The sequence below is a fragment of the Lepisosteus oculatus genome, chromosome 3 (genome assembly GCF_040954835.1).
Source record: "Lepisosteus oculatus isolate fLepOcu1 chromosome 3, fLepOcu1.hap2, whole genome shotgun sequence".
Lineage (NCBI taxonomy): Eukaryota > Metazoa > Chordata > Actinopteri > Semionotiformes > Lepisosteidae > Lepisosteus > Lepisosteus oculatus.
The window spans coordinates 8,212,199-8,232,837 of NC_090698.1; the positions used below are offsets into that span (position 1 = coordinate 8,212,199).

A 20,639-nucleotide genomic window follows, 5' to 3' on the forward strand; every position below is an offset into this window, starting at 1 on the left:
TGCTCCCTTTCCTTGTGGTTTTCGGTCTCTTTGCTTTATAATTTTCGCTCAAACACTACAACTACGAAATAGGCAATCAGATTGGTCAAACAGTTGGCGAATTTGTCGCGGCCAGTCCGTTTCGCTCCACTATGCACAGTAGCGAATGTGGGGCTCGTGCGGCAATAGCCAAGAGAATGCTCCTGGGTAGCGCACACGGTGCCTTTTTTTCTGTCGGTCAACACTCAGGGAAGAGACTTTTACAACCCATTCGACAAGAGTTAAACACACACAAGGGCAGTAAGATGTATGACATTCCATGCACAGATCCGAATGGATTTTTAGGCTATCGAAAGAAAGAAAAAGTAGCCCATTTCTTTTATGCCAAACATTCTTGCGATCGATCGGCTGGTCGATTACCCCCGATTTAAAGTGTCAATTTGTCTCGAACTTTCTTTCTATAATTAATTTATAATCTTCAGTTATACATTTTCTAGCCTGTGCAGGGGTCACATTTCGGCGTTTAGTTGAACGTTCATTTGAATATTAATTGAAAGACGCTTGATACAAACACTGCGTCCTTGCGTAAAGAATTAATCGTTTCGCTACTTTATCGACAACGCGTAGAAAACTCGGGGAGATGCAGGAGTACTTGAACAAATTCGTCCGTCGTTTTGGCGCGAATGTTTTCTTGAAAGACCGGTAGAAGCAGACACTCGGCGACCGTAACAGGGGGCAGGCGACTCCCCCGGACAGCAGAGAAGGTTAAAACCGACAGTTCACCGTTTTGTGCTAAAACGCCGGAAGAAAACAGGGTCCATAAAACCACTTTAATACCGGGTCTCTCCCCCTTGTGACCGATATAAAGCTGGATAATAAGATACGGGAGACACCATACGGCTACCGTTTGTGAATAATATTGCCAGCAGCCATATCACCCTGCAACTCACAACTGGCAACCCACTGAAGCTAAGCAGGTGTGAGCCTGGTCCGTACCTGGATGGGAGACCTCCTGGGAAAAACTAAGGTTGCTGCTGGAAGAGGTGTTAGTGGGGCCAGCAGGGGGCGCTCACCCTGCGGTCTGTGTGGGTCCTAATGCCCCAGTACAGTGACGGGGACACTATACTGTAAACAGGCGCCGTCCTTCGGATGAGACGTAAAACCGAGGTCCTGACTCTCTGTGGTCATTAAAAATCCCAGGGCGCTTCTCGAAAAGAGTAGGGGTGTAACCCCGGTGTCCTGGCCAAATTTCCCCCCTGGCCTTTACCCCATCATGGCCTCCTAATAATCCCCTTCTATGAATTGGCTACATTACTCTGCTCTCCTCCCCACTGATAGCTGATGTGTGGTGAGCGTTCTGGCGCACTATGGCTGCCGTCGCATCATCCAGGTGGATGCTGCACATTGGTGGTGGTGGAGGGGAGTCCCCATTACCTGTAAAGCGCTTTGAGTGGAGTGTCCAGAAAAGCGCTATATAAGTGTAAGCAATTATTATTATAATATTCACTGCTCCTGGGAAGGGCAGGAACAATCGCTACCAGCACTGACGAGAATCTCGGTCCCTAGCGTCCCCATGTAGTTTCACAGAAACTCCTACATTTTAATCCCATATTCCATGGAACAAAGGGACAGTAAAGTCCTAAAATGCTCTCTGCAAGGATACTGTGGAGATGGCACAAGTGCTCCTGCACTAGTAGGACTCTCCTCCAGGCAAGCTTGAAAGGGCAGCTGTTCCCCCTGATTTGATGTCCCTGCTCTTCTGCCATTGAGCAGATACTAAGGAACAAGCCTGAGACTCCCACAGGAACAGCTGGTGTTCTTCCAAACCGCAGGTAGAGTCTGCTGGAGGAGCTGTAAGAAGAGTGGCCATAGCCTCAGACAGCACAGCATTCATACCCAACCCATACAGATCCCCCCTCCAGCACAGCAAGAAGCAGCTCATGACAAGAGACCCTTTGCAACCAGTTTATTGCTCATTCACATCAAGTCAGTTCATGGGTTTGTGTTGCTTCCTCCTGCGCAGGACTGTCCCCAGCAGAGCAGCACAGACCAGCCCCACCGCAGTCACCACACCAGCCAGGATCACAGCCTCCACAGGCAGGCCTGGAAAGAAAGCACAGAGGAGCCTCAGCAAGTGGGCACTGCCACGGAGAGGGGCCAGCCGACATGACAGCACCTCCTGCCAGTACCTGTGGACTTGCCCTCCTCTGCTCTTAGCTGGGAGCTCTGGCCTTCTGCCTCCACTGGCCTCTCAGCAACCTGCTCTTGCAGCACAAACACGGGACCAACAGTGGCATCAGCTTCCCACTCAGGAGCTGCAACAAGAGCAGGACAAGCCTGGCTGTAGACCACACTGCTTGACCCCCACTTTCCCGAGGAGATCCATGCCATGAGCGGCAGAGCAAGGGTGCCTTACCCCCTGTAGAAGCCAGGTCCCTCCTGCTCCTGCCACCCCAATACCTGGATCGTACACTTGGCACACAGCTCGAGTCACAGCAGCTGCAGACCTGGTCACTCCCATCCACTGATCTCCACCTACAGCAGGGACACAGGGTCAGAGCAGCTCCCTCACCTGAGCACCAGCTGGACACAGCAGCCCCCTGCCTCCTCACTGACCTGCTGCCCTCAGTGTAGCAGTCCTTGTTCAGGGAGTCCACACTCTGGGAAGCAGGAGTCACCTTCAGGTGGCAGGTGATGTAGATCTGCCAAGAGCACGAGTGGATCAAGCTACACCCAGGCCTCCATCTGGGGCTTGTAATGGAAATGCTGTTCCACAACCTTCACAAACCCATAAAAGCAGAAGGATCAAGTACTCACTGAGCTCCTGGCATCCTGATAGAACCTGAAGGCATCCAGCTTCATCTGCAGCTTGGTGTCCTGGGTTCTTGGCATGAACTGCGAGCTGGAGCCTGTGGATTTGGCGTCAGTCAGGCACCTGAAAGGAGAGAAGGCAGTGTAGAACTGGAGAGACGGCAGGCAGTATTCACTAGCTCAAGCCACCCGAGGTCACACCCACCCTTTGTTCTCAATGAAGGAGTAGCTGGGGGTGGAGGTCTGGTCAGGGACCAAGGTGGCCACGCAGCTGTCCACAAAGAGCCGAAGGGGCTGGTGGTTGGCCTGGGTGACGGAGGCTTCGATGTTCAGGACGTCCCCCAGGTAGAACACATTGGAGGACCTCTGGGAGCGCCAGTCATCTGGATGGGAAAGGAACCCCAATCTCAAGCACAGATCCCGTCGATCCAACTGCACTGGCTGTACAGTCACACCGTGCTTCATCTCAGGGGAGACCTACCACTCATGAGGCTCAGGGAGAAGTCCAGCAGATCCTCAGCAGACTTGGTGGAGGTGTAGGGGACCCAGGTGGGCTTCAGGGCATTGCTGCTCACATTGTGGAGCCTAGCACACAGGAGGCAGGTGTCAGCAGGGAGTCAAGCTCCAGGCAGGCAGCCCTGCTGCTCCTCCAGGACTCACCTCATGTACTGACACTCGATACCCACAACGGCGCCATTCGTTCTCACTATGGGGGTGTTGGCCAGCGGCTTCGGGGTGTAGTTGAGAGAGAAGCTGTACACCAGTTGCTCGTCCACAGTCTAGACAGATCACAGATCCAGTCACCCAACTGCCGAGAACCCGAAGCTGCCCAACGGCAGAACCACTTACACTCAGCACACTGCGACACGCCTGCAGCTCAGCCTCGAAGATCAGGAGCTGCGCCGCGGTGTCCTGCCGGGTGACCGCACAGTCTCCCAGGCTGAGATCCGAAGCGTTGATCAGCTGCCCGGTGCCGAACAGGTCTGTCTTGACCTGCACCACGATCGTACTCTCCCCGCACTGCGCCGACACAGCCCGGATAACCTGCTGCTTCTGCTGCCGTGGCAGCAGAGGCGAGTCCAGAAAGGCGACCCCCTTGCGCCTGATGCCGGATTGGACGTTAGCGCGGGCGCGCCATTGCGCAGCATCACACAGAACTGCGAGGAACAGCAAGGTCAACAGCCGAAAGGCGAGACCACTAGAAAACCACATCTTGAAATGAAAACAACTCGCAAAACCACGATACCTGCTGTTTGCGAGCTCCTTCTTTTTAAAGCCACCGAGACTTTCGCACGTGATGACGTTTAGGTTCGCAGAGTGAAGATTTTCACGAGGACCCGAACTCGGTCAGCTCACACGCAGGAGGACAGGATATGGAATCCACCCCGTGGAAAAGCCATTATAGTTCAAGTGAAGGAGGATCATGGAGACTCATTTCTCCTGAATAGACGGGTCATTGTTTACAGTGAATACTTACGGTTAAACACCGGGGTAAAGTTAGCTTGAAGTTCGAAAACGATTTTGGCACGCCTGTAGCGTTTTCACGACACAAGCTATTGGCTTGTGAACAGCATTCCCCTATCCCAGTGCATAGTGCCACATTAAATAGAAGCACGAGAAAAAGAGATTCAGAACGCAAAGCTGTGTCGGTCTTCTGTGTAAACAATCGGTTTGAAAATCATGGGAGCTGTTTTTAATAAGCTGCTGAGTCAAGAATATTTGAATCTTTCTGCTGTCAGTATTGTGAATATAGTTGACCCTTACCTGAATGAAAACAGGACATAAAGAAAGGGTTTCAGAAATCAAGCAAAACTTTATTCCCGTGCTTACAGTCTGGGTAATTGGAGACTGCGCTGTTCTGCTTCCTATGGTGATATACGGTTTTTTCGCACGAAGCCGTGTTGAGCAGTATTTCTCGCGTTGTGGACGTGTGTACACAGCGGTCCCCCCGGGTTCCAGTTAGTGCGTAATTACGCATCGATGAAAAACCGGAGGTTTAAAAAAAGATAATTAGCTCACTGATAGTTTGATGTAGAGGCTGTGGACATTTCCACAAGTCGTGGTCTTTAAAATGCATTTGGTTTGAAGGCGTTCTGTGCTTCCATTGCGAAGATATGGACAAAAGAATATTCGTGCGTGGTCCAAAAAAGTGCTAAAAACGACAATGTGAAGGCTATTAAAACATTCACAATGTACTTGATACACAAAGCAAGTGTTTTCGTAACCCTAGGAGGTTTCGTGAAAGCGCTACAGGCGTGCCAAAATCGTTTTCGAACTTCCGGCGAACTTTCCCCCGGTCAGTTACACTAGGACACTGGCTGTATTTTGCGGTACGTGCGTCTAATATTTCCTGTTAGAGCTTTTGCCTGCTGGCCACCAGATGTTAAGAATGATCTGATCAGAGGTGAACTAGTGAGAAAAGATAAGACCTGGTCCGAAAACGTCTCACTTTACATACAGTACATCATAAGATCTCATTATTGATTATGTGGGAAAGGTTTGCACAAATGATTTCAATGAATTTGCCGAAAATGAGATATTTCGTGGCTTTAATGTGTCCCTCTAGTGAAAAGACAAACTCGTAGTGATACAGTATTTCCTTCTCCAGATCTGTGGGCAGTGACGACACGTGTTTTGTCCCCCAGCTGAAATGTTGGTTGTGGGGACTTAAGGAGTCAGTCTTCTACAGTGGAAAACACGAATAGCTTTACTTTAAGTCTTCACGATAGCACACACACACACACACAGTCATTGAAATCGATTTAGACTGATCTGAAGAGTGTCTATTGGGTTGGACTCCTGCCTAGTGTACATGCAGGGGGAGTTTGCATGTTCAGTTATGCTAGGAACTGGCTCATCTCCACCACTTTTATTGGACGCGGGCTGTAGAGAACTGGGTGAAAGTCACAATCATCTTGTTCATGCACAGCACTAGTCCCCCAGTTAAATCATGGTTTAATTTTTCCTTTGCCAGGTAGCTGAAGGAAAAACTAATTGTAATCAAACTAGAAATGTTTGGCTGCCTGGGTCCTGGTGTGTTGTTCTAAAGAACTAGAACAGGAGGGCATTGGCTGAACTCACTCAGAAGGGAGAGGGAGCAAGTTTGTCAACTTGCACCCGAGGGCTGGAGAGATGAAAGAGGAATTGGTTATGAGCCCTATAGGTATTTCCCCCCTCCCCCAAAGTGCAGTCAATTAGAATCCAGGCCAGTCGAAGGAATATCATTAAGACCACAGACTCCAAGAAAAAGCAGTGGCCAAGAACTAGTGCAAGTACTTGTCTATGAAAGACGGAAAAGCACGGCCATTGAAGAGGCTTACAGGGACATCTTCACAGACACTGAACTACAGCACTTAATGCTGACAGAAGAGGGAAGCATAAAAGACAGTACACAAGGGAGTTCAGAACAAGGCCTTTATTCATACTCCAGATTAGGCTTGGTATTCTGGATGTGAGGTCTAGATCTCCACACAGCCACCAACACCAGAGAACAGACCACAAGCACAGTGGAGGCAGCTACTACCAGCAACCCATAGCTCAGGAACCGGGGTGCTGTGGAGAGAAGAGCTTTAGTGAGGGGTCAGACACAGGGAACAGGATCAGACACTCAGCCTCCATCCCCCTCCCTCACCTTCAGGATGGGAATCCAGCTGACCCAGAGCTGGAAGCTCGGATCCAACCAGGATCACTTCCCCACTGGACACCAGCACAGTTTCTCTGGAGGAGTCCTCTGCCACTCGAGCAACAGCTCTTCCTGCAAGAGGACAGGACAACAGCATCAGGAAAGGATACACACAGCTGACTAGCGCACAACCGCCCTGTCCCCAGAGAACTCACTCCTCCTGCCACAGGTGGGCACACAGCGGTCAGTAGCGGTCGGCTGGCACACTGCTGCACTACAGTGGATGAACACCTGGAGAGAGCAGAGCAAGGGTCACTGCACAGCCCAGGACCAGCCACCACCTCCTTCCCCACAAGCTGCTCCCTACCTTCTCCATCAGAGGCACCTGAGAGGCAGGATCCACAAAAGTGAACATCTGAATCATGAAGCGCTGGTAGTGCGTTGGGTACGGCAGCCCTGAGGGGCCACCCACGGGGATCAAGGTGCTCTGGTAGTTGTCACCTCCATAGGGACACCTGCAAGGACAGCAACAGGGAGGGTGAGCCCTGCCACAAGGGGACACTACCAAGACAAGCCAGTCTGAGCCACAGGGGTCAGGTTACCCAGCAACCAGAAGGCTCCAGCTGGGCTGGCTGAGAGGACTGGGAGTGGAAGTGGCCCAGCAGTCCCCCAGGGTCAGGACAATGTTGGGGTCAGTCCTGTTCAAGATGTGGACCTCCACATACACAGGATCCCGCAGCACCTTGGTCACAGGGTAGTCCAGGTCACTGTAGTAGGAGTCATACAGCTCTCCTGAGGAGAAGAGCAGCAGCGGGGTTCAGCAGAAGCCCCACACACTCAGCTCACACAGCCCAAGGCCCGACAGCTACCTCTGGCAATCCTGAGCTCCACACGGAGAGGTCCTGGAGACACTGCCGGAAGGGGTGGGGAGACTGTGTAGACCACAGCCCGCACTGGAACAAGGTCATCATCTGCATACCTGCACTGGAAGAACAGCCTGGAGAGAGAAGCAGGCAGTCATGGGATCCAGCAAGACCAGAGCACTGTGGGAAGCAGCAGCTGCTCACTCACTTGTAGAAACTGTCCCTTGTGATGGAGCCAGCAGGTCCCCCAATCACAGCAAATGTTGAGGACATCATGTTCTCATACACCACAGCACCACCTTCAGTCTGGAGGAAGGACACATGAACAAGGTCAGGAATCACCACAGGAACAACATCCTCAGCTGAAGGATCAAGCCCCTCACCTTCATGCTGGTGCCACAGGCACTGACTGGGAACTGGAACATGGCAAAGCCAGCAGTGGTGCTAACAGGGCCACAGGGGGGACTCCTGCCCCCCTGCAGGCTGACTGAACCCAGGCTCAGCTGAGGGCTAGTGGCATTCTTGGACACGACCACCACAAACTGGCCATCCCTGGTGCACTGGACAGTCACTGGAGGAAAGCAAGAGCTGGTAAACCAAGCCTGTTAAGCTCATCATAGAAGACGCTCAAGATCCCAAAACCCACCTTCATTCCCATAGTAACAGCTATTTTGGCTGGTCAGATCAAAGCAGCAATTTTTAGCTTCACAGTCGCTTTTACCGATAGTCAAGTTACCACATGCTATCTTATCACCGTCATTAACCAGGCACTTCTGAACCTGAGCTACAGACCAATCCAACACCAGCAAAAACAACACACTGTACAACCCCATCCTCCCTCTGATCATGAACTTCTCCACCGTGAAACTCGGCGAAGAGCTGCAGATAAGCGGCGCTCAGCTCCTGAAATACTCGCTGCGCCCTGATTGGCTGAGGGCGGCGATTGGAGGGCTGTAGGGCCGGAGCGCGCGCACGAGGATTTCGGACACTCAGAGGGTCGTCAGACTCAGCTGATTAATCACGGAGCGTCCTGTTCGACTGGAACGAGCTATCACGCGCGTTAGACCTAGGTCTCCGACTCAAAACTAAATATGTGTGGCGTCTATTGCTTCTTTTAGTGATGACCTCGTCTCGATCCCTGAATGACTTGTGTTTAGCCAGACGTAGCGATGATTGCCGCTTTCCCTTTTGTATTAGGCCTCGTGAAATCCGACTGCCGCTAGCTGAGATTTTTGTTTTTCCACTTTTCTTTTTGCTTTTAGCTAACTCGCTATTAGCGGGAGAGTGTGCAGTTTTGAAATGTTGTTCTGTTTTCCCCTTTTTCGCGTAGACTCTGGCATTGCAGATTAGATATCATGCGGGTTAGACTAATGTATCTGACTCAAAACTAATTTATGGCGTCTGTTAGGGTAACCATATTTTGTTTTTCAAGAAAGAGGACGTGGGGACGAACATCGACACTCGACACATGCCTCCAAAGTAATGAATCTTTATTACTTTTTCTAATCAAAAATCAATTTAAACTCTAATTTTGATTAATCTTCTTAGTAAACTTTTAAACACTTGCAGGGATGCTCTTTCTCTTCCATATTGGCAAACAAGGAAAAAAAATATAGCCCTATTTTTAAAAGTTTTTTTTTTCATTTTAACAAAAGTCTTAACATCTGAGGAAAAAATGAGGACATCATAACTTTTGCAATCAATGAGGACTTCTCCTAAATGATCGATTTGGCTCTACCTTTATTTCTATAATTCATTTATAATCGTCAATTGATAATGTTTTAGGCCAGGCGTTTAACTTATTAACGTTCATTTGAATTTGAACAGAAAAGACGCAGAGTACATTATACTGCGTTTTTGCGCTGTATTACTAAACATCGTTGTTACTCTCCCCAACGAGCAGAAAAGTGAGATGTAAGAATATTTCAACATGAATTCGTCCACTGGTTTGGCGCGAATGTTTTCTTGAAAGAGCGCTAGAAAAACACGCGGCGGCTGTGACAGGGGCCAGGCGACTCTCCCGGCCAGCGGAGAAGGTTAAAGCCGCGAGTTCAGCGTTTTGTGCTGAAACCCCGGGGGAAGACTGGGTCGACAAAACCGCTAGAATACCGGGTCTCTCCCCTTGTGAAAGAAACATTCGTTTCCTTGTGACCGGTATGAAGCTGGATAATACGATACCCGTTTGTGAGTAAAATGCTACTGCTCCTGGGAAGGGCAGGAACAATCGCTACCAGCACAGACGAGAATCTCGGTCCCTAGCGTCCCCATGTAGTTTCACAGAAATTCCTACATTTTAATCCCATGTTCTACTGCCCAAAGGGACATGGATTCGTCCAATATACGTACATACACGGTACAGGGAAAATACGGCTATACGTAAAAAATACTGAAACGCTCTCGGCTGGGTCTTTACACCCACCTTTGATGTCCAAGAAAGGGATCTGTATGCTAGATCTCCAACCATTTATGTATAATGATCATATACATTAGAATTTCATTCTAGATGAATTAAGGACCACATTTGTGCATCTAAGGTGTATGTTCAACATCTTCTCCTCAATAGATGAACAGCCCTAAAATCCTCTCTCCAAGGCTAAGGTGGAGATGGCACAAGTGCTCCTGCACTAGTGGGACTCTCCTCCAGGCAAGCTTGAAAGGGCAGCTGTTGTTCCCCCCGATTTGATGTCCCTGCTCTTCTGCCATTGAGCAGATACTAAGGAACAAGCCTGAGACTCCCACAGGAACAGCTGGTGTTCTTCCAAACCGCAGGTAGAGTCTGCTGGAGGAGCTGTAAGAAGAGTGGCCATAGCCTCAGACAGCACAGCATTCATACCCAACCCATACAGATCCCCCCTCCAGCACAGCAAGAAGCAGCTCATGACAAGAGACCCTTTGCAACCAGTTTATTGCTCATTCACATCAAGTCAGTTCATGGGTTTGTGTTGCTTCCTCCTGCGCAGGACTGTCCCCAGCAGAGCAGCACAGACCAGCCCCACCGCAGTCACCACACCAGCCAGGATCACAGCCTCCACAGGCAGGCCTGGAAAGAAAGCACAGAGGAGCCTCAGCAAGTGGGCACTGCCACGGAGAGGGGCCAGCCGACACGACAGCACCTCCTGCCAGTACCTGTGGACTTGCCCTCCTCTGCTCTTAGCTGGGAGCTCTGGCCTTCTGCCTCCACTGGCCTCTCAGCAACCTGCTCTTGCAGCACAAACACGGGACCAACAGTGGCATCAGCTTCCCACTCAGGAGCTGCAACAAGAGCAGGACAAGCCTGGCTGTAGACCACACTGCTTGACCCCCACTTTCCCGAGGAGATCCATGCCATGAGCGGCAGAGCAAGGGTGCCTTACCCCCTGTAGAAGCCAGGTCCCTCCTGCTCCTGCCACCCCAATACCTGGATCGTACACTTGGCACACAGCTCGAGTCACAGCAGCTGCAGACCTGGTCACTCCCATCCACTGATCTCCACCTACAGCAGGGACACAGGGTCAGAGCAGCTCCCTCACCTGAGCACCAGCAGGACACAGCAGCCCCCTGCCTCCTCACTGACCTGCTGCCCTCAGTGTAGCAGTCCTTGTTCAGGGAGTCCACACTCTGGGAAGCAGGAGTCACCTTCAGGTGGCAGGTGATGTAGATCTGCCAAGAGCACGAGTGGATCAAGCTACACCCAGGCCTCCATCTGGGGCTTGTAATGGAAATGCTGTTCCACAACCTTCACAAACCCATAAAAGCAGAAGGATCAAGTACTCACTGAGCTCCTGGCATCCTGATAGAACCTGAAGGCATCCAGCTTCATCTGCAGCTTGGTGTCCTGGGTTCTTGGCATGAACTGCGAGCTGGAGCCTGTGGATTTGGCGTCAGTCAGGCACCTGAAAGGAGAGAAGGCAGTGTAGAACTGGAGAGACGGCAGGCAGTATTCACTAGCTCAAGCCACCCGAGGTCACACCCACCCTTTGTTCTCAATGAAGGAGTAGCTGGGGGTGGAGGTCTGGTCAGGGACCAAGGTGGCCACGCAGCTGTCCACAAAGAGCCGAAGGGGCTGGTGGTTGGCCTGGGTGACGGAGGCTTCGATGTTCAGGACGTCCCCCAGGTAGAACACATTGGAGGACCTCTGGGAGCGCCAGTCATCTGGATGGGAAGGGAACCCCAATCTCAAGCACAGATCCCATCGATCCAACTGCACTGGCTGTACAGTCACACCGTGCTTCATCTCAGGGGAGACCTACCACTCATGAGGCTCAGGGAGAAGTCCAGCAGATCCTCAGCAGACTTGGTGGAGGTGTAGGGGACCCAGGTGGGCTTCAGGGCATTGCTGCTCACATTGTGGAGCCTAGCACACAGGAGGCAGGTATCAGCAGGGAGTCAAGCTCCAGGCAGGCAGCCCTGCTGCTCCTCCAGGACTCACCTCATGTACTGACACTCGATACCCACAACAGCGCCATTCGTTCTCACTATGGGGGTGTTGGCCAGCGGCTTCGGGGTGTAGTTGAGAGAGAAGCTGTACACCAGTTGCTCGTCCACGGTCTAGACAGATCACAGATCCAGTCACCCAACTGCCGAGAACCCGAAGCTGCCCAACGGCAGAACCACTTACACTCAGCACACTGCGACACGCCTGCAGCTCAGCCTCGAAGATCAGGAGCTGCGCCGCGGTGTCCTGCCGGGTGACCGCACAGTCTCCCAGGCTGAGATCCGAAGCGTTGATCAGCTGCCCGGTGCCGAACAGGTCTGTCTTGACCTGCACCACGATCGTACTCTCCCCGCACTGCGCCGACACAGCCCGGATAACCTGCTGCTTCTGCTGCCGTGGCAGCAGAGGCGAGTCCAGAAAGGCGACCCCCTTGCGCCTGATGCCGGATTGGACGTTAGCGCGGGCGCGCCATTGCGCAGCATCACACAGAACTGCGAGGAACAGCAAGGTCAACAGCCGAAAGGCGAGACCACTAGAAAACCACATCTTGAAATGAAAACAACTCGCAAAACCACGATACCTGCCGTTTGCGAGCTCCTTCCTTTTAAAGCCACCGAGACTTTCGCACGTGATGACGTTCAGGTTCGTGGAGTGAAGATTTTCACGAGGACCCGAACACGGTCAGCTCACACGCAGGAGGACAGGATATGGAATCCACCCCGTGGAAAAGCCAGTGTAGTTAAACCGGAGGAAGATCGCGGAGACTCATTTCTCTTGAGCAGACTGCTGATTGTTTACAATGAATATTATAAACTAGGATCTTCGCTATATTTTGCGGCCACGGTATCTAATATTTCCTGTTACAGCTGTTGTTTCTGACAAGATGTACAAAATGAATAAGAAAAGATCTAGTCCCGAAACGTCTGAATTCACATCAATTCTAAGATTATTATAGAATTGAAACTGTGAATATCTCCTTCTGTCAAAATGACCATTGTATAGTTACAGTCTTGTAAATGATAAAACTCCTTCTTTATTTTCGTTCGAATGTTCTTCTGCTTCGCCGATCAATCTGGAGGAAAAGCGCTGGGTGAACGATTTCAAGAATTAAAAGCCTAAAACGGAGAAAGGGAGAAACTCGTCGTGATATTTCCTTCTCCGGATCTGTGTGCAGTGCAGACACGCTTTGTCCCAGCGAACATGTCAGACGCGCGCGGAGCGCAGACAACTGTTCTCACACCTTCCGATTCAGGAGTGAAAGAGGCGCCTGGCGTTGCTGCTCTTTACATTAGGGCTGCACGCATGCTTCTCTGTTAGCACTGCTTTCCTGAAGCTCTGGGGTTCTGGGTTCGATTCGTGGTGGGGTTTCTTCTGGAGGAGTTTGCAAGCTCTCCATTTTCACCCCACCGTCCAAATACTGTACGTGCTGTCACGGTGAACGGCCGGACTAACTCCCCCCCGCACGTCTGATGGTCCACTGTGTGTCGGCTTAGGAACCGGCTGGTCTCCACTTTCTGTTGGGCTCAGTGCTTTCAAGTTCTTTCATGTAGACGAGCTGTTGACAAATCCTACTAATTATTAGTTTTTCTTGTGAAACTCAACTGTGCATCGCCCATTTTTCTTGCTTAAGCCTGTATTTTACACCCAAAAGAAACATGGGTAGCGTCATAGGAATTGTGTAATACATCTATAGATTTTCTAACATTTTTATCCTGTACAATGTTGCAAGGGAAGCTGAAGCCTATCCCAGCAAGCAACAGGCCCAAAGTGGGGTACACCCAGGATGGGACACCAGTCTATTGCAGTGAATATTGGAAGGTAGTGTTGTTTTTTTTTAATGTATCAATAAAACAATGCATTTCTGATACAGTGGGGGTGTTACAGACGTATGCCTAGCTTTACTGTTTCATGTTTCCATGCTATGTTCCTGCTGTAATAGTGCGTCTTCCTGACTACATAGTTTTAAATCAGCACTGCTTCTACGAAAAACCAAGGGAAGGTGTTGAAAAAGTGGTTTTCAAGAGCTCTTCGATGTCAATCATGCGTCACATTTCCAGTTTTGATTTTCTTTCAGATATCTGCATGAGCATGTACTGTGTCCTCCAGAATTATTGGCACCCTTGGTAAAGATGAGCCAAAAAGGCTATGAAAAATGTCTTTGTTATTCATCAGCTTGATCTTACACTGAAAATATGAGAGAAATCGAACCTTTCGGTGAGGTAAAATTGTTCAAAGAAAAACAATCCTTTTAAAAAACAAACATTTTTCTCAAAAACACACGTGTCACAATTATTGGCACCCCTCCCTTTGCCAAGATAACAGCACTGAGTCTTCTCTTATAATGCTGGATGAGGTGGGAGAACACATACTGTATAAAGGGATCTGAGATCCTCGCTTGTGGACTCTCCTCTTCAGCTCACCCCACAGCTTGATTCTGTGGTCAGTGAACCATGTCTGTGTGGGTTTGGATCATTGTCCTGCTGGAAGATCCAACCACTACCCAGTCTTAGCCTCCTGGCAGAGCAGCCACATTTTGACCTAAACTCTCCTGGTATTTGATGGAGTCCATGATTCCATGATATATAAGAACTGTTCTGGGTTAGTTTGAGAAAAATACACCAAGTATCTCTGTTTCGCATCCATGCGCTTGAAAGAAAAACTTCTGAGATGGACTTCTGACTGCCTTTAAAGGGGAAATGGGAAATATTTCTCCAACAGAGCCACATTCGTCAACGATTGATTGAAAATGAATACCTCGCAAAAATCAAGTATTATGTCCTGGCTGAAAGGAATAGACACCAAGAGTAATGAGGCCAACTCCGACAGATCATGCACACCTGTTGAGATTGCGGAGGATTATACATCGGCCACCGACAAACTCTGCTGCTGAACCTGCTAGTGTTAGCAAGCGTCGGAAGATGGCTACAAGGCGGTACGATCCAAATGATCTAAATTTGGGATTTACTTTGGTCAGTGAACCATTTCTGTGTGGGTTTGGATCATTGTCCTGCTGGAAGATCCAACCACTACCCAGTCTTAGCCTCCTGGCAGAGCAGCCACATTTTGACCTAAAATCTCCTGGTATTTGATGGAGTCCATGATTCCATGTATCCATCCAATCTGTGGGGATGCAGATCTCCCGCAGACACAAAGAAGCAGTGGCAGGCTGGTTGCTGTGCCAATCAGCGCTCTCTGGCTCTGTGCCAGGCAGTGGTGCTGCTTGCGACGTGGTGGGAAAGATTTCTACTGAGATGCTCTAGCAGTGGGCTCTCTGAAGTCCGGCTAGTTAGTTCAGGCTTACTAGCAGAGTTTGTGCACAGGAGAAAAATGACTGCGGGTCCCAGCAGGTCAGGAAGAAGACCGGTCCGTGCCTGATGAAGCGCTAGTTCTGAATAGTGATTCAGCTGTCCACGAGGCTTGCTGCTGATGCTAACTTCGGGTGGATCCTTTGGTTACACGCTGGCAACCTCCGTCCTCGACTCTTAGAGCAAAGGAAAGTCCTGCACTCGGACACACTGGCCGTTACGTGGTGGTCCAGGCTGAGTCTGAGGATGCTCAGGTGGAGCCCTGAGGCTGAATGTCCAGCAGGCGCGCTGCGAGAATCTCCTGCGCTTCCCCAACTGTTCTGCCCTGCAAACCGTTCCCCAGGGGCTCCGTGTTGCCTCTTTTTACCTAGAGGAACTGCAGGTTGTTCATTGGTTCAACGTTTCATGGGCATCAGAGATCCACGTGAGGTTAACCTGCCCTACCAGTTCCTGATTGGCTGATGAGTAACCATGCCCTTAGGGTCGTAAACCAACTTTGAATCAGACTCTGTCTTGAAATCTCAGACTTTAAGGCGCCAGAGATGAACAGTTATTAAGTTTGCTGGAGAATATCAGGAATTGGGAGTTGCTCCTTATCAGGACACTCTATCAGCTAGAACAGTGGTTCTCAAACTCTGGTACGTGCCGCCAGGTGGTAAGCCATATGACCCTGGAACTGTGTTGTGTGCGCTGAAAAATCGGGACGGGTTTTCATATTTTCTATTTTAATACGTGTCCAATACGCAGCCTACGTACTTCGGTACAGCGCTCCGCTAATATTTAAGTGGACACAGAGTTATGATGTAATTCCATACCTCTCTATAGGAATGCATGCTATGAAGTAAGTGACCAATTGTATTTAAAAAAAGCTATCTCCACCGAATAGGGAGGTAGGAGAACGTGCGTGATCTTGGAACACGCCAATCTTGTAAGCATGGGAAAGCGTGATACATAACAGAAAAATATATAAGAATTGTTCTGGGTTAGTTTGAGAAAAATACATCAAGTTTCTCTGTTTCGCATCCATGCGCTTGAAAGAAAAACTTCTGAGATGGACTTCTGACTGCCTTTAAAGGGGAAATGGGAATTATTTCTCCAACAGCGCCACATTCGTCAACGATTGATTGAAAATGAATACCTCGCAAAAATCAAGTATTATGTCCTGGCTGAAAGGAATAGACACCAAGAGTAATGAGGCCAGCTCCGACAGATCATGCACACCTGTTGAGATTGAGGAGGATTATACATCGGCCACCGACAAACTCTGCTGCTGAACCTGCTAGTGTTAGCAAGCGTCGGAAGATGGCTACAAGGCGGTACGATCCAAATGATCTAAATTTGGGATTTACTTACACCGGGACAGAGGAAGACCCAAGACCACAGTGTGTCGTGTGCTGTGAGATTCTCAGCAATAAAAGCATGAAGCCAGCACTTTACTATGAAGCATGCGCTCTTGAAGGATAAGCCTGTTGATTTTTTTCAAAGGAAACTTAAAGATCTGAAGCAGCACAAGTCCACCATAACAAACAGTGCCACTCCAATTTCCAAAGCCCAAGAAGCATCTTACTACTCAAGCTTGCGGATCGCTAAAGCAGGTAAGCCCCACACTATCGGTGATGAACTTTGTTTACCATTGGTAAAAGAGCTGATACTTATTATGTGTGGAGAAAAAGTTGCTAAACAGCTCGACCTGGTGGCCCTTTCGAATGACACAGTCACTCGCAGAATTATTGATATGGCAGATGATGTCAAAAGTACGCTGATAGAGCGCGTTAAGATGAGCAGATTCTTTTCACTGCAATTAGATGAGTCTGTAGATGTCGTCAATTTGGCAAATTTGCTTGTTTACGTTAGATATGAGTTTGAGGGCATGTCGCATGAGGACTTTCTGTTCTGCAAGCCGCTACCATCAAGAACTACAGGAGAGCGCGTATTTCAGCTTCTGAATGAATTTATTGAAGAGAATGGCATTGACTGGAAAAAATGCATCGGAGTTTGTACAGACGGTGCTAGAGCGACGACAGGCAGACACAGCGGTGTTGTTGTACGAATTAGAAGAGGTTGCTCCAGACATGAAGTGGGCGCACTGCAGCATCCACCGCGAGGCCTTGGCCGCCAATAAAATGCCTGAGGATCTGAAATCCGTGTTAGACTCTGCTGTCAAAGTTGTGAATTTGATCAAAGCTCGACCAATGAATTCATGTCTGTTCAGTGTGCTTTGTAATGAAATGGGCGGCGAACATGTGCAGCTTTTCCTACATACCGAAGTGAGATGGTTATCAAGGGGCAGAGTGCTCACGAGGCTCCTTGAGCTGCACTCTGAGGTACAGATGTTTTTGCATGACCAGCAATCTCCCTTGGCAAGTCTATTTGATGATCCAGTGTGGCTGGTAAAATTGGCCTACCTGGCTGATATATTCTCATGTTTGAATGAGCTGAATCTGGGACTGCAGGGCTTCTCTTTAACAATTTTTGATGTGTCTGACAAGATCACTGCTATGAAGAGAAAGCTGCAACTGTTTGTTAACAAAATCAACACAGGCGATGCATCTGCTTTCCCAACTCTGGAGAACCACCTGCACACATATGGTGTGGAACTTGATGCTGCTGTTCGAGATGTGATTACATTGCACCTCTTCTCATTGAAAGAACAGTTCTCAGAGTATTTTCCAGTTGAGGCCACACCAGAGTGGATCAGGAACCCCTTTACTGTTGATGCCGAAAGAATACCCAAGAACCTCTCCTGTGCTGAGCAAGAGAAGTTGCTCGAGTCATCATCTGATGTCAGAATTGAAACGACAGTCACCGTTGCATTTCTGGATCCAAAGACGGAGTGAATACCCAGCCCTCTCATTCAAGGCTGTGCAATTTTTGATGCCTTTTGCTACTACCTACCTTTGTGAGAAAGGCTTCTCTGCAATCAAGACAAAGTACCACAGCAAAATGGATGCTGAGCCAGATCTGCAGTTGAAGCTCACTGCCCATCGTCCATGACATTGCAAGGCTTTGCTAAACTAAACAAGCTCACCCCTCTCACTGAAATGGTAAGTGCTCAGTGTTTGTGTTTCTATTTTTATTAGATGTGTATGTGAGAGTGTGCACATGCCCACATGTTGGTCATTGAGATTTGTGGTTCCTATGGGAAGATGACTTGGAGGCGGCACTTGGATGCTTTGGTTTGATCAGTGGTGGTACTTGGTCCAAAAAGTTTGAGAACCACGGACCTAGAAAAACCTTACTTGTTAACCACATGGAATGGCCTCTCTGTATCAAGCACCACTGAGATGAAAGAGAGAGGGACTAGCAAGGGAGCAGAAAACTTAATTGCTGTATTTTAGTAAGCCTCGCCGCTACAACACCGATCAGCAAAATGTGGAAAGGGTGTCAAAAACCTAGACAGATGCACTTGTTCCCTGAAGAAAAACCCGGAAGCTAGAAGCTCACCAACACTAACATACCAGATGGAGGTATCGACACCACCACTATGATATTCACAAGGAACACACTAAAACAGTACTAAGCCACAATGAGTAGAGATCAGTGCAAAGCCTTTATTCACACTCCATGCACAGCTTGGCATTCTGGATCCAAGGTCTAGATCTCCACACAGCCACCAGCACCAGAGCAGAGACCACAAGCACAGTGGAGGCAGCAACTACCAGCAGCCCATAGCTCAGGAACTGGGGTGCTGTGGAGAGAAGAGCTTTAGTGAGGGGTCAGACACAGGGAACAGGATCAGACACTCAGCCTCCATCCCTCCTCCCTCACCTTCAGGATGGGAATCCAGCCGATCCAGAGCTGGAAGCTCAGACCCAACCAGGATCACTTCCCCACTGGACACCAGCGCAGTTTCTCTGGAGGAGTCCTGTGCCACTTGAGCAACAGCTCTTCCTGCAAGAGGACAGGACACCAGCATGAGGAAAGGATACACACAGCTGACTGGCGCACAACCGCCCTGTCCCCAGAGAACTCACTCCTCCTGCCACAGGTGGGCACACAGCGGTCAGTAGCGGTCGGCTGGCACACTGCTGCACTACAGTGGATGAACACCTGGAGAGAGCAGAGCAAGGGTCACTGCACAGCCCAGGACCAGCCACCACCTCCTTCCCCACAAGCTGCTCCCTACCTTCTCCTTCAGAGGAACCTGAGAGGCAGGATCCACAAAAGTGAACATCTGAATCATGAAGCGCTGGTAGTGCGTTGGGTACGGCAGCCCTGAGGAGCCACCCACAGGGATCAAGGTGGTCTGGTAGTTGTCACCTCCATAGGGACACCTGCAAGGACAGCAACAGGGAGGGTGAGCCCTGCCACAAGGGGACACTACTGAGACAAGCCAGTCAGAGCCACAGGAGTCAGGTTACCCAGCAACCAGAAGGCTCCAGCTGGGCTGGCTGAGAGGACTGGGAGTGGAAGTGGCCCAGCAGTCCCCCAGGGTCAGGACAATGTTGGGGTCAGCCCTGTTCAAGATGTGGACCTCCACATACACAGGATCCCGCAGCACCTTGGTCACAGGGTAGTCCAGGTCACTGTAGTAGGAGTCATACAGCTCTCCTGAGGATAAGAGCAGCAGTGGGGTTCAGCAGAAGCCCCATACACTCGGCTCACACAGCCCAAGACCTGACAGCTACCTCTTGCAATCCTGAGCTCCACACGGAGAGGTCCTGGAGACACTGCCGGAGGGGGTGGGGAGACCGTGTACACCACAGCCTGCACTGGAACAAGGTCATCGTCTGCATACCTGCACTGGAAGAACAGCCTGGAGAGAGAAGCAGGCAGTCATGGGATCCAGACGGGACCTGGCAAGACCAGAACACTCTGGGAAGCAGCAGCAGCTGCTCACTCACTTGTAGAAACTGTCCCTTGTGATGGAGCCAGCAGGTCCCCCAATCACAGCAAATGTTGAGGACATCATGTTCTCATACACCACAGCACCACCTTCAGCCTGGAAGATGGACACATGAACAAGGTCAGGAATCACTACAGCAGCAACATCCTCAGCTGAAGGATCAAGCCCCTCACCTTCATGCTGGTGCCACAGGCACTGACTGGGAACTGGAACATGGCAAAGCCAGCAGTGGTGCTAACAGGGCCACAGGGGGGACTCCTGCCCCCCTGCAGGCTGACTGAACCCAGGCTCAGCGGAGGGCTGGTGGCATTCTTGGACACGACCACCACAAACTGGCCATCCCTGGTGCACTGGACAGTCACTGGAGGAAAGCAAGAGCTGGTAAACCAAGCCTGTTAAGCTCATCATAGAAGACGCTCAAGATCCCAAAACCCACCTTCATTCCCATAGTAACAGCGATTTTGGCTGGTCAGATCAAAGCAGCAATTTTTAGCTTCACAGTCACTTTTACCGATAGTCAAGTTACCACATGCTATCTTATCACTGTCATTAACCAGGCACTTCTGAACCTGAGCTAAAGAACAATCCAACACCAACAAAAACAACACAAGGTGCAACCCCATCCTCCCTCTAATCATTGACTTCTCCATCGTGAAACTCGGCGAGGAGCTGCAGATAAGCGGCGCTCAGCTCCTGAAATACTCGCTGCGCCCTGATTGGCTGAGGGCGGCGATTGGAGGGCTGTAGGGCCGGAGCGCGCGCACGAGGATTTCGGACACTCAGAGGGTCGTCAGACTCA

At 50.0% G+C, this 20,639-nt stretch overlaps 3 protein-coding genes and 1 long non-coding RNA gene across 4 annotated transcripts; all 4 read right to left on the bottom strand.

Annotated features, from left to right (window-relative positions):
- Window positions 1–1,966: 1,966 nt before the first annotated feature.
- On the bottom strand, window positions 1,967–4,002 carry LOC138237768 (zona pellucida sperm-binding protein 3-like). Its single transcript, XM_069187613.1, has 8 exons — window positions 3,640–4,002; window positions 3,451–3,569; window positions 3,272–3,375; window positions 2,996–3,173; window positions 2,797–2,914; window positions 2,552–2,681; window positions 2,169–2,294; window positions 1,967–2,082 (listed from the first exon to the last, which is right to left on the bottom strand). The coding sequence occupies exons 1-8, from the start codon at window positions 4,000–4,002 to the stop codon at window positions 1,967–1,969; spliced, it is 1,254 nt and encodes a 417-aa protein (XP_069043714.1).
- A 2,781-nt stretch (window positions 4,003–6,783) lies between these two features.
- LOC138237769 (uncharacterized) lies at window positions 6,784–11,447 on the bottom strand. The gene is made up of 11 exons (XM_069187614.1): window positions 11,439–11,447; window positions 11,229–11,389; window positions 11,030–11,147; window positions 10,785–10,914; window positions 10,402–10,527; window positions 10,222–10,315; window positions 7,922–8,154; window positions 7,659–7,846; window positions 7,484–7,581; window positions 7,282–7,409; window positions 6,784–6,927 (listed from the first exon to the last, which is right to left on the bottom strand). The coding sequence occupies exons 1-11, from the start codon at window positions 11,445–11,447 to the stop codon at window positions 6,890–6,892; spliced, it is 1,323 nt and encodes a 440-aa protein (XP_069043715.1). The 3' UTR covers window positions 6,784–6,889.
- A 7,078-nt stretch (window positions 11,448–18,525) lies between these two features.
- Window positions 18,526–19,721, bottom strand: LOC138237770 (zona pellucida sperm-binding protein 4-like). The gene is made up of 6 exons (XM_069187615.1): window positions 19,640–19,721; window positions 19,356–19,545; window positions 19,121–19,268; window positions 18,969–19,044; window positions 18,763–18,885; window positions 18,526–18,682 (listed from the first exon to the last, which is right to left on the bottom strand). The coding sequence occupies exons 1-6, from the start codon at window positions 19,719–19,721 to the stop codon at window positions 18,546–18,548; spliced, it is 756 nt and encodes a 251-aa protein (XP_069043716.1). The 3' UTR covers window positions 18,526–18,545.
- A 122-nt stretch (window positions 19,722–19,843) lies between these two features.
- Window positions 19,844–20,519, bottom strand: LOC138237827 (uncharacterized). The gene is made up of 3 exons (XR_011189143.1): window positions 20,277–20,519; window positions 20,014–20,201; window positions 19,844–19,936 (listed from the first exon to the last, which is right to left on the bottom strand). It is a non-coding gene; the product is annotated as an uncharacterized lncRNA (long non-coding RNA).
- Window positions 20,520–20,639: the final 120 nt, after the last annotated feature.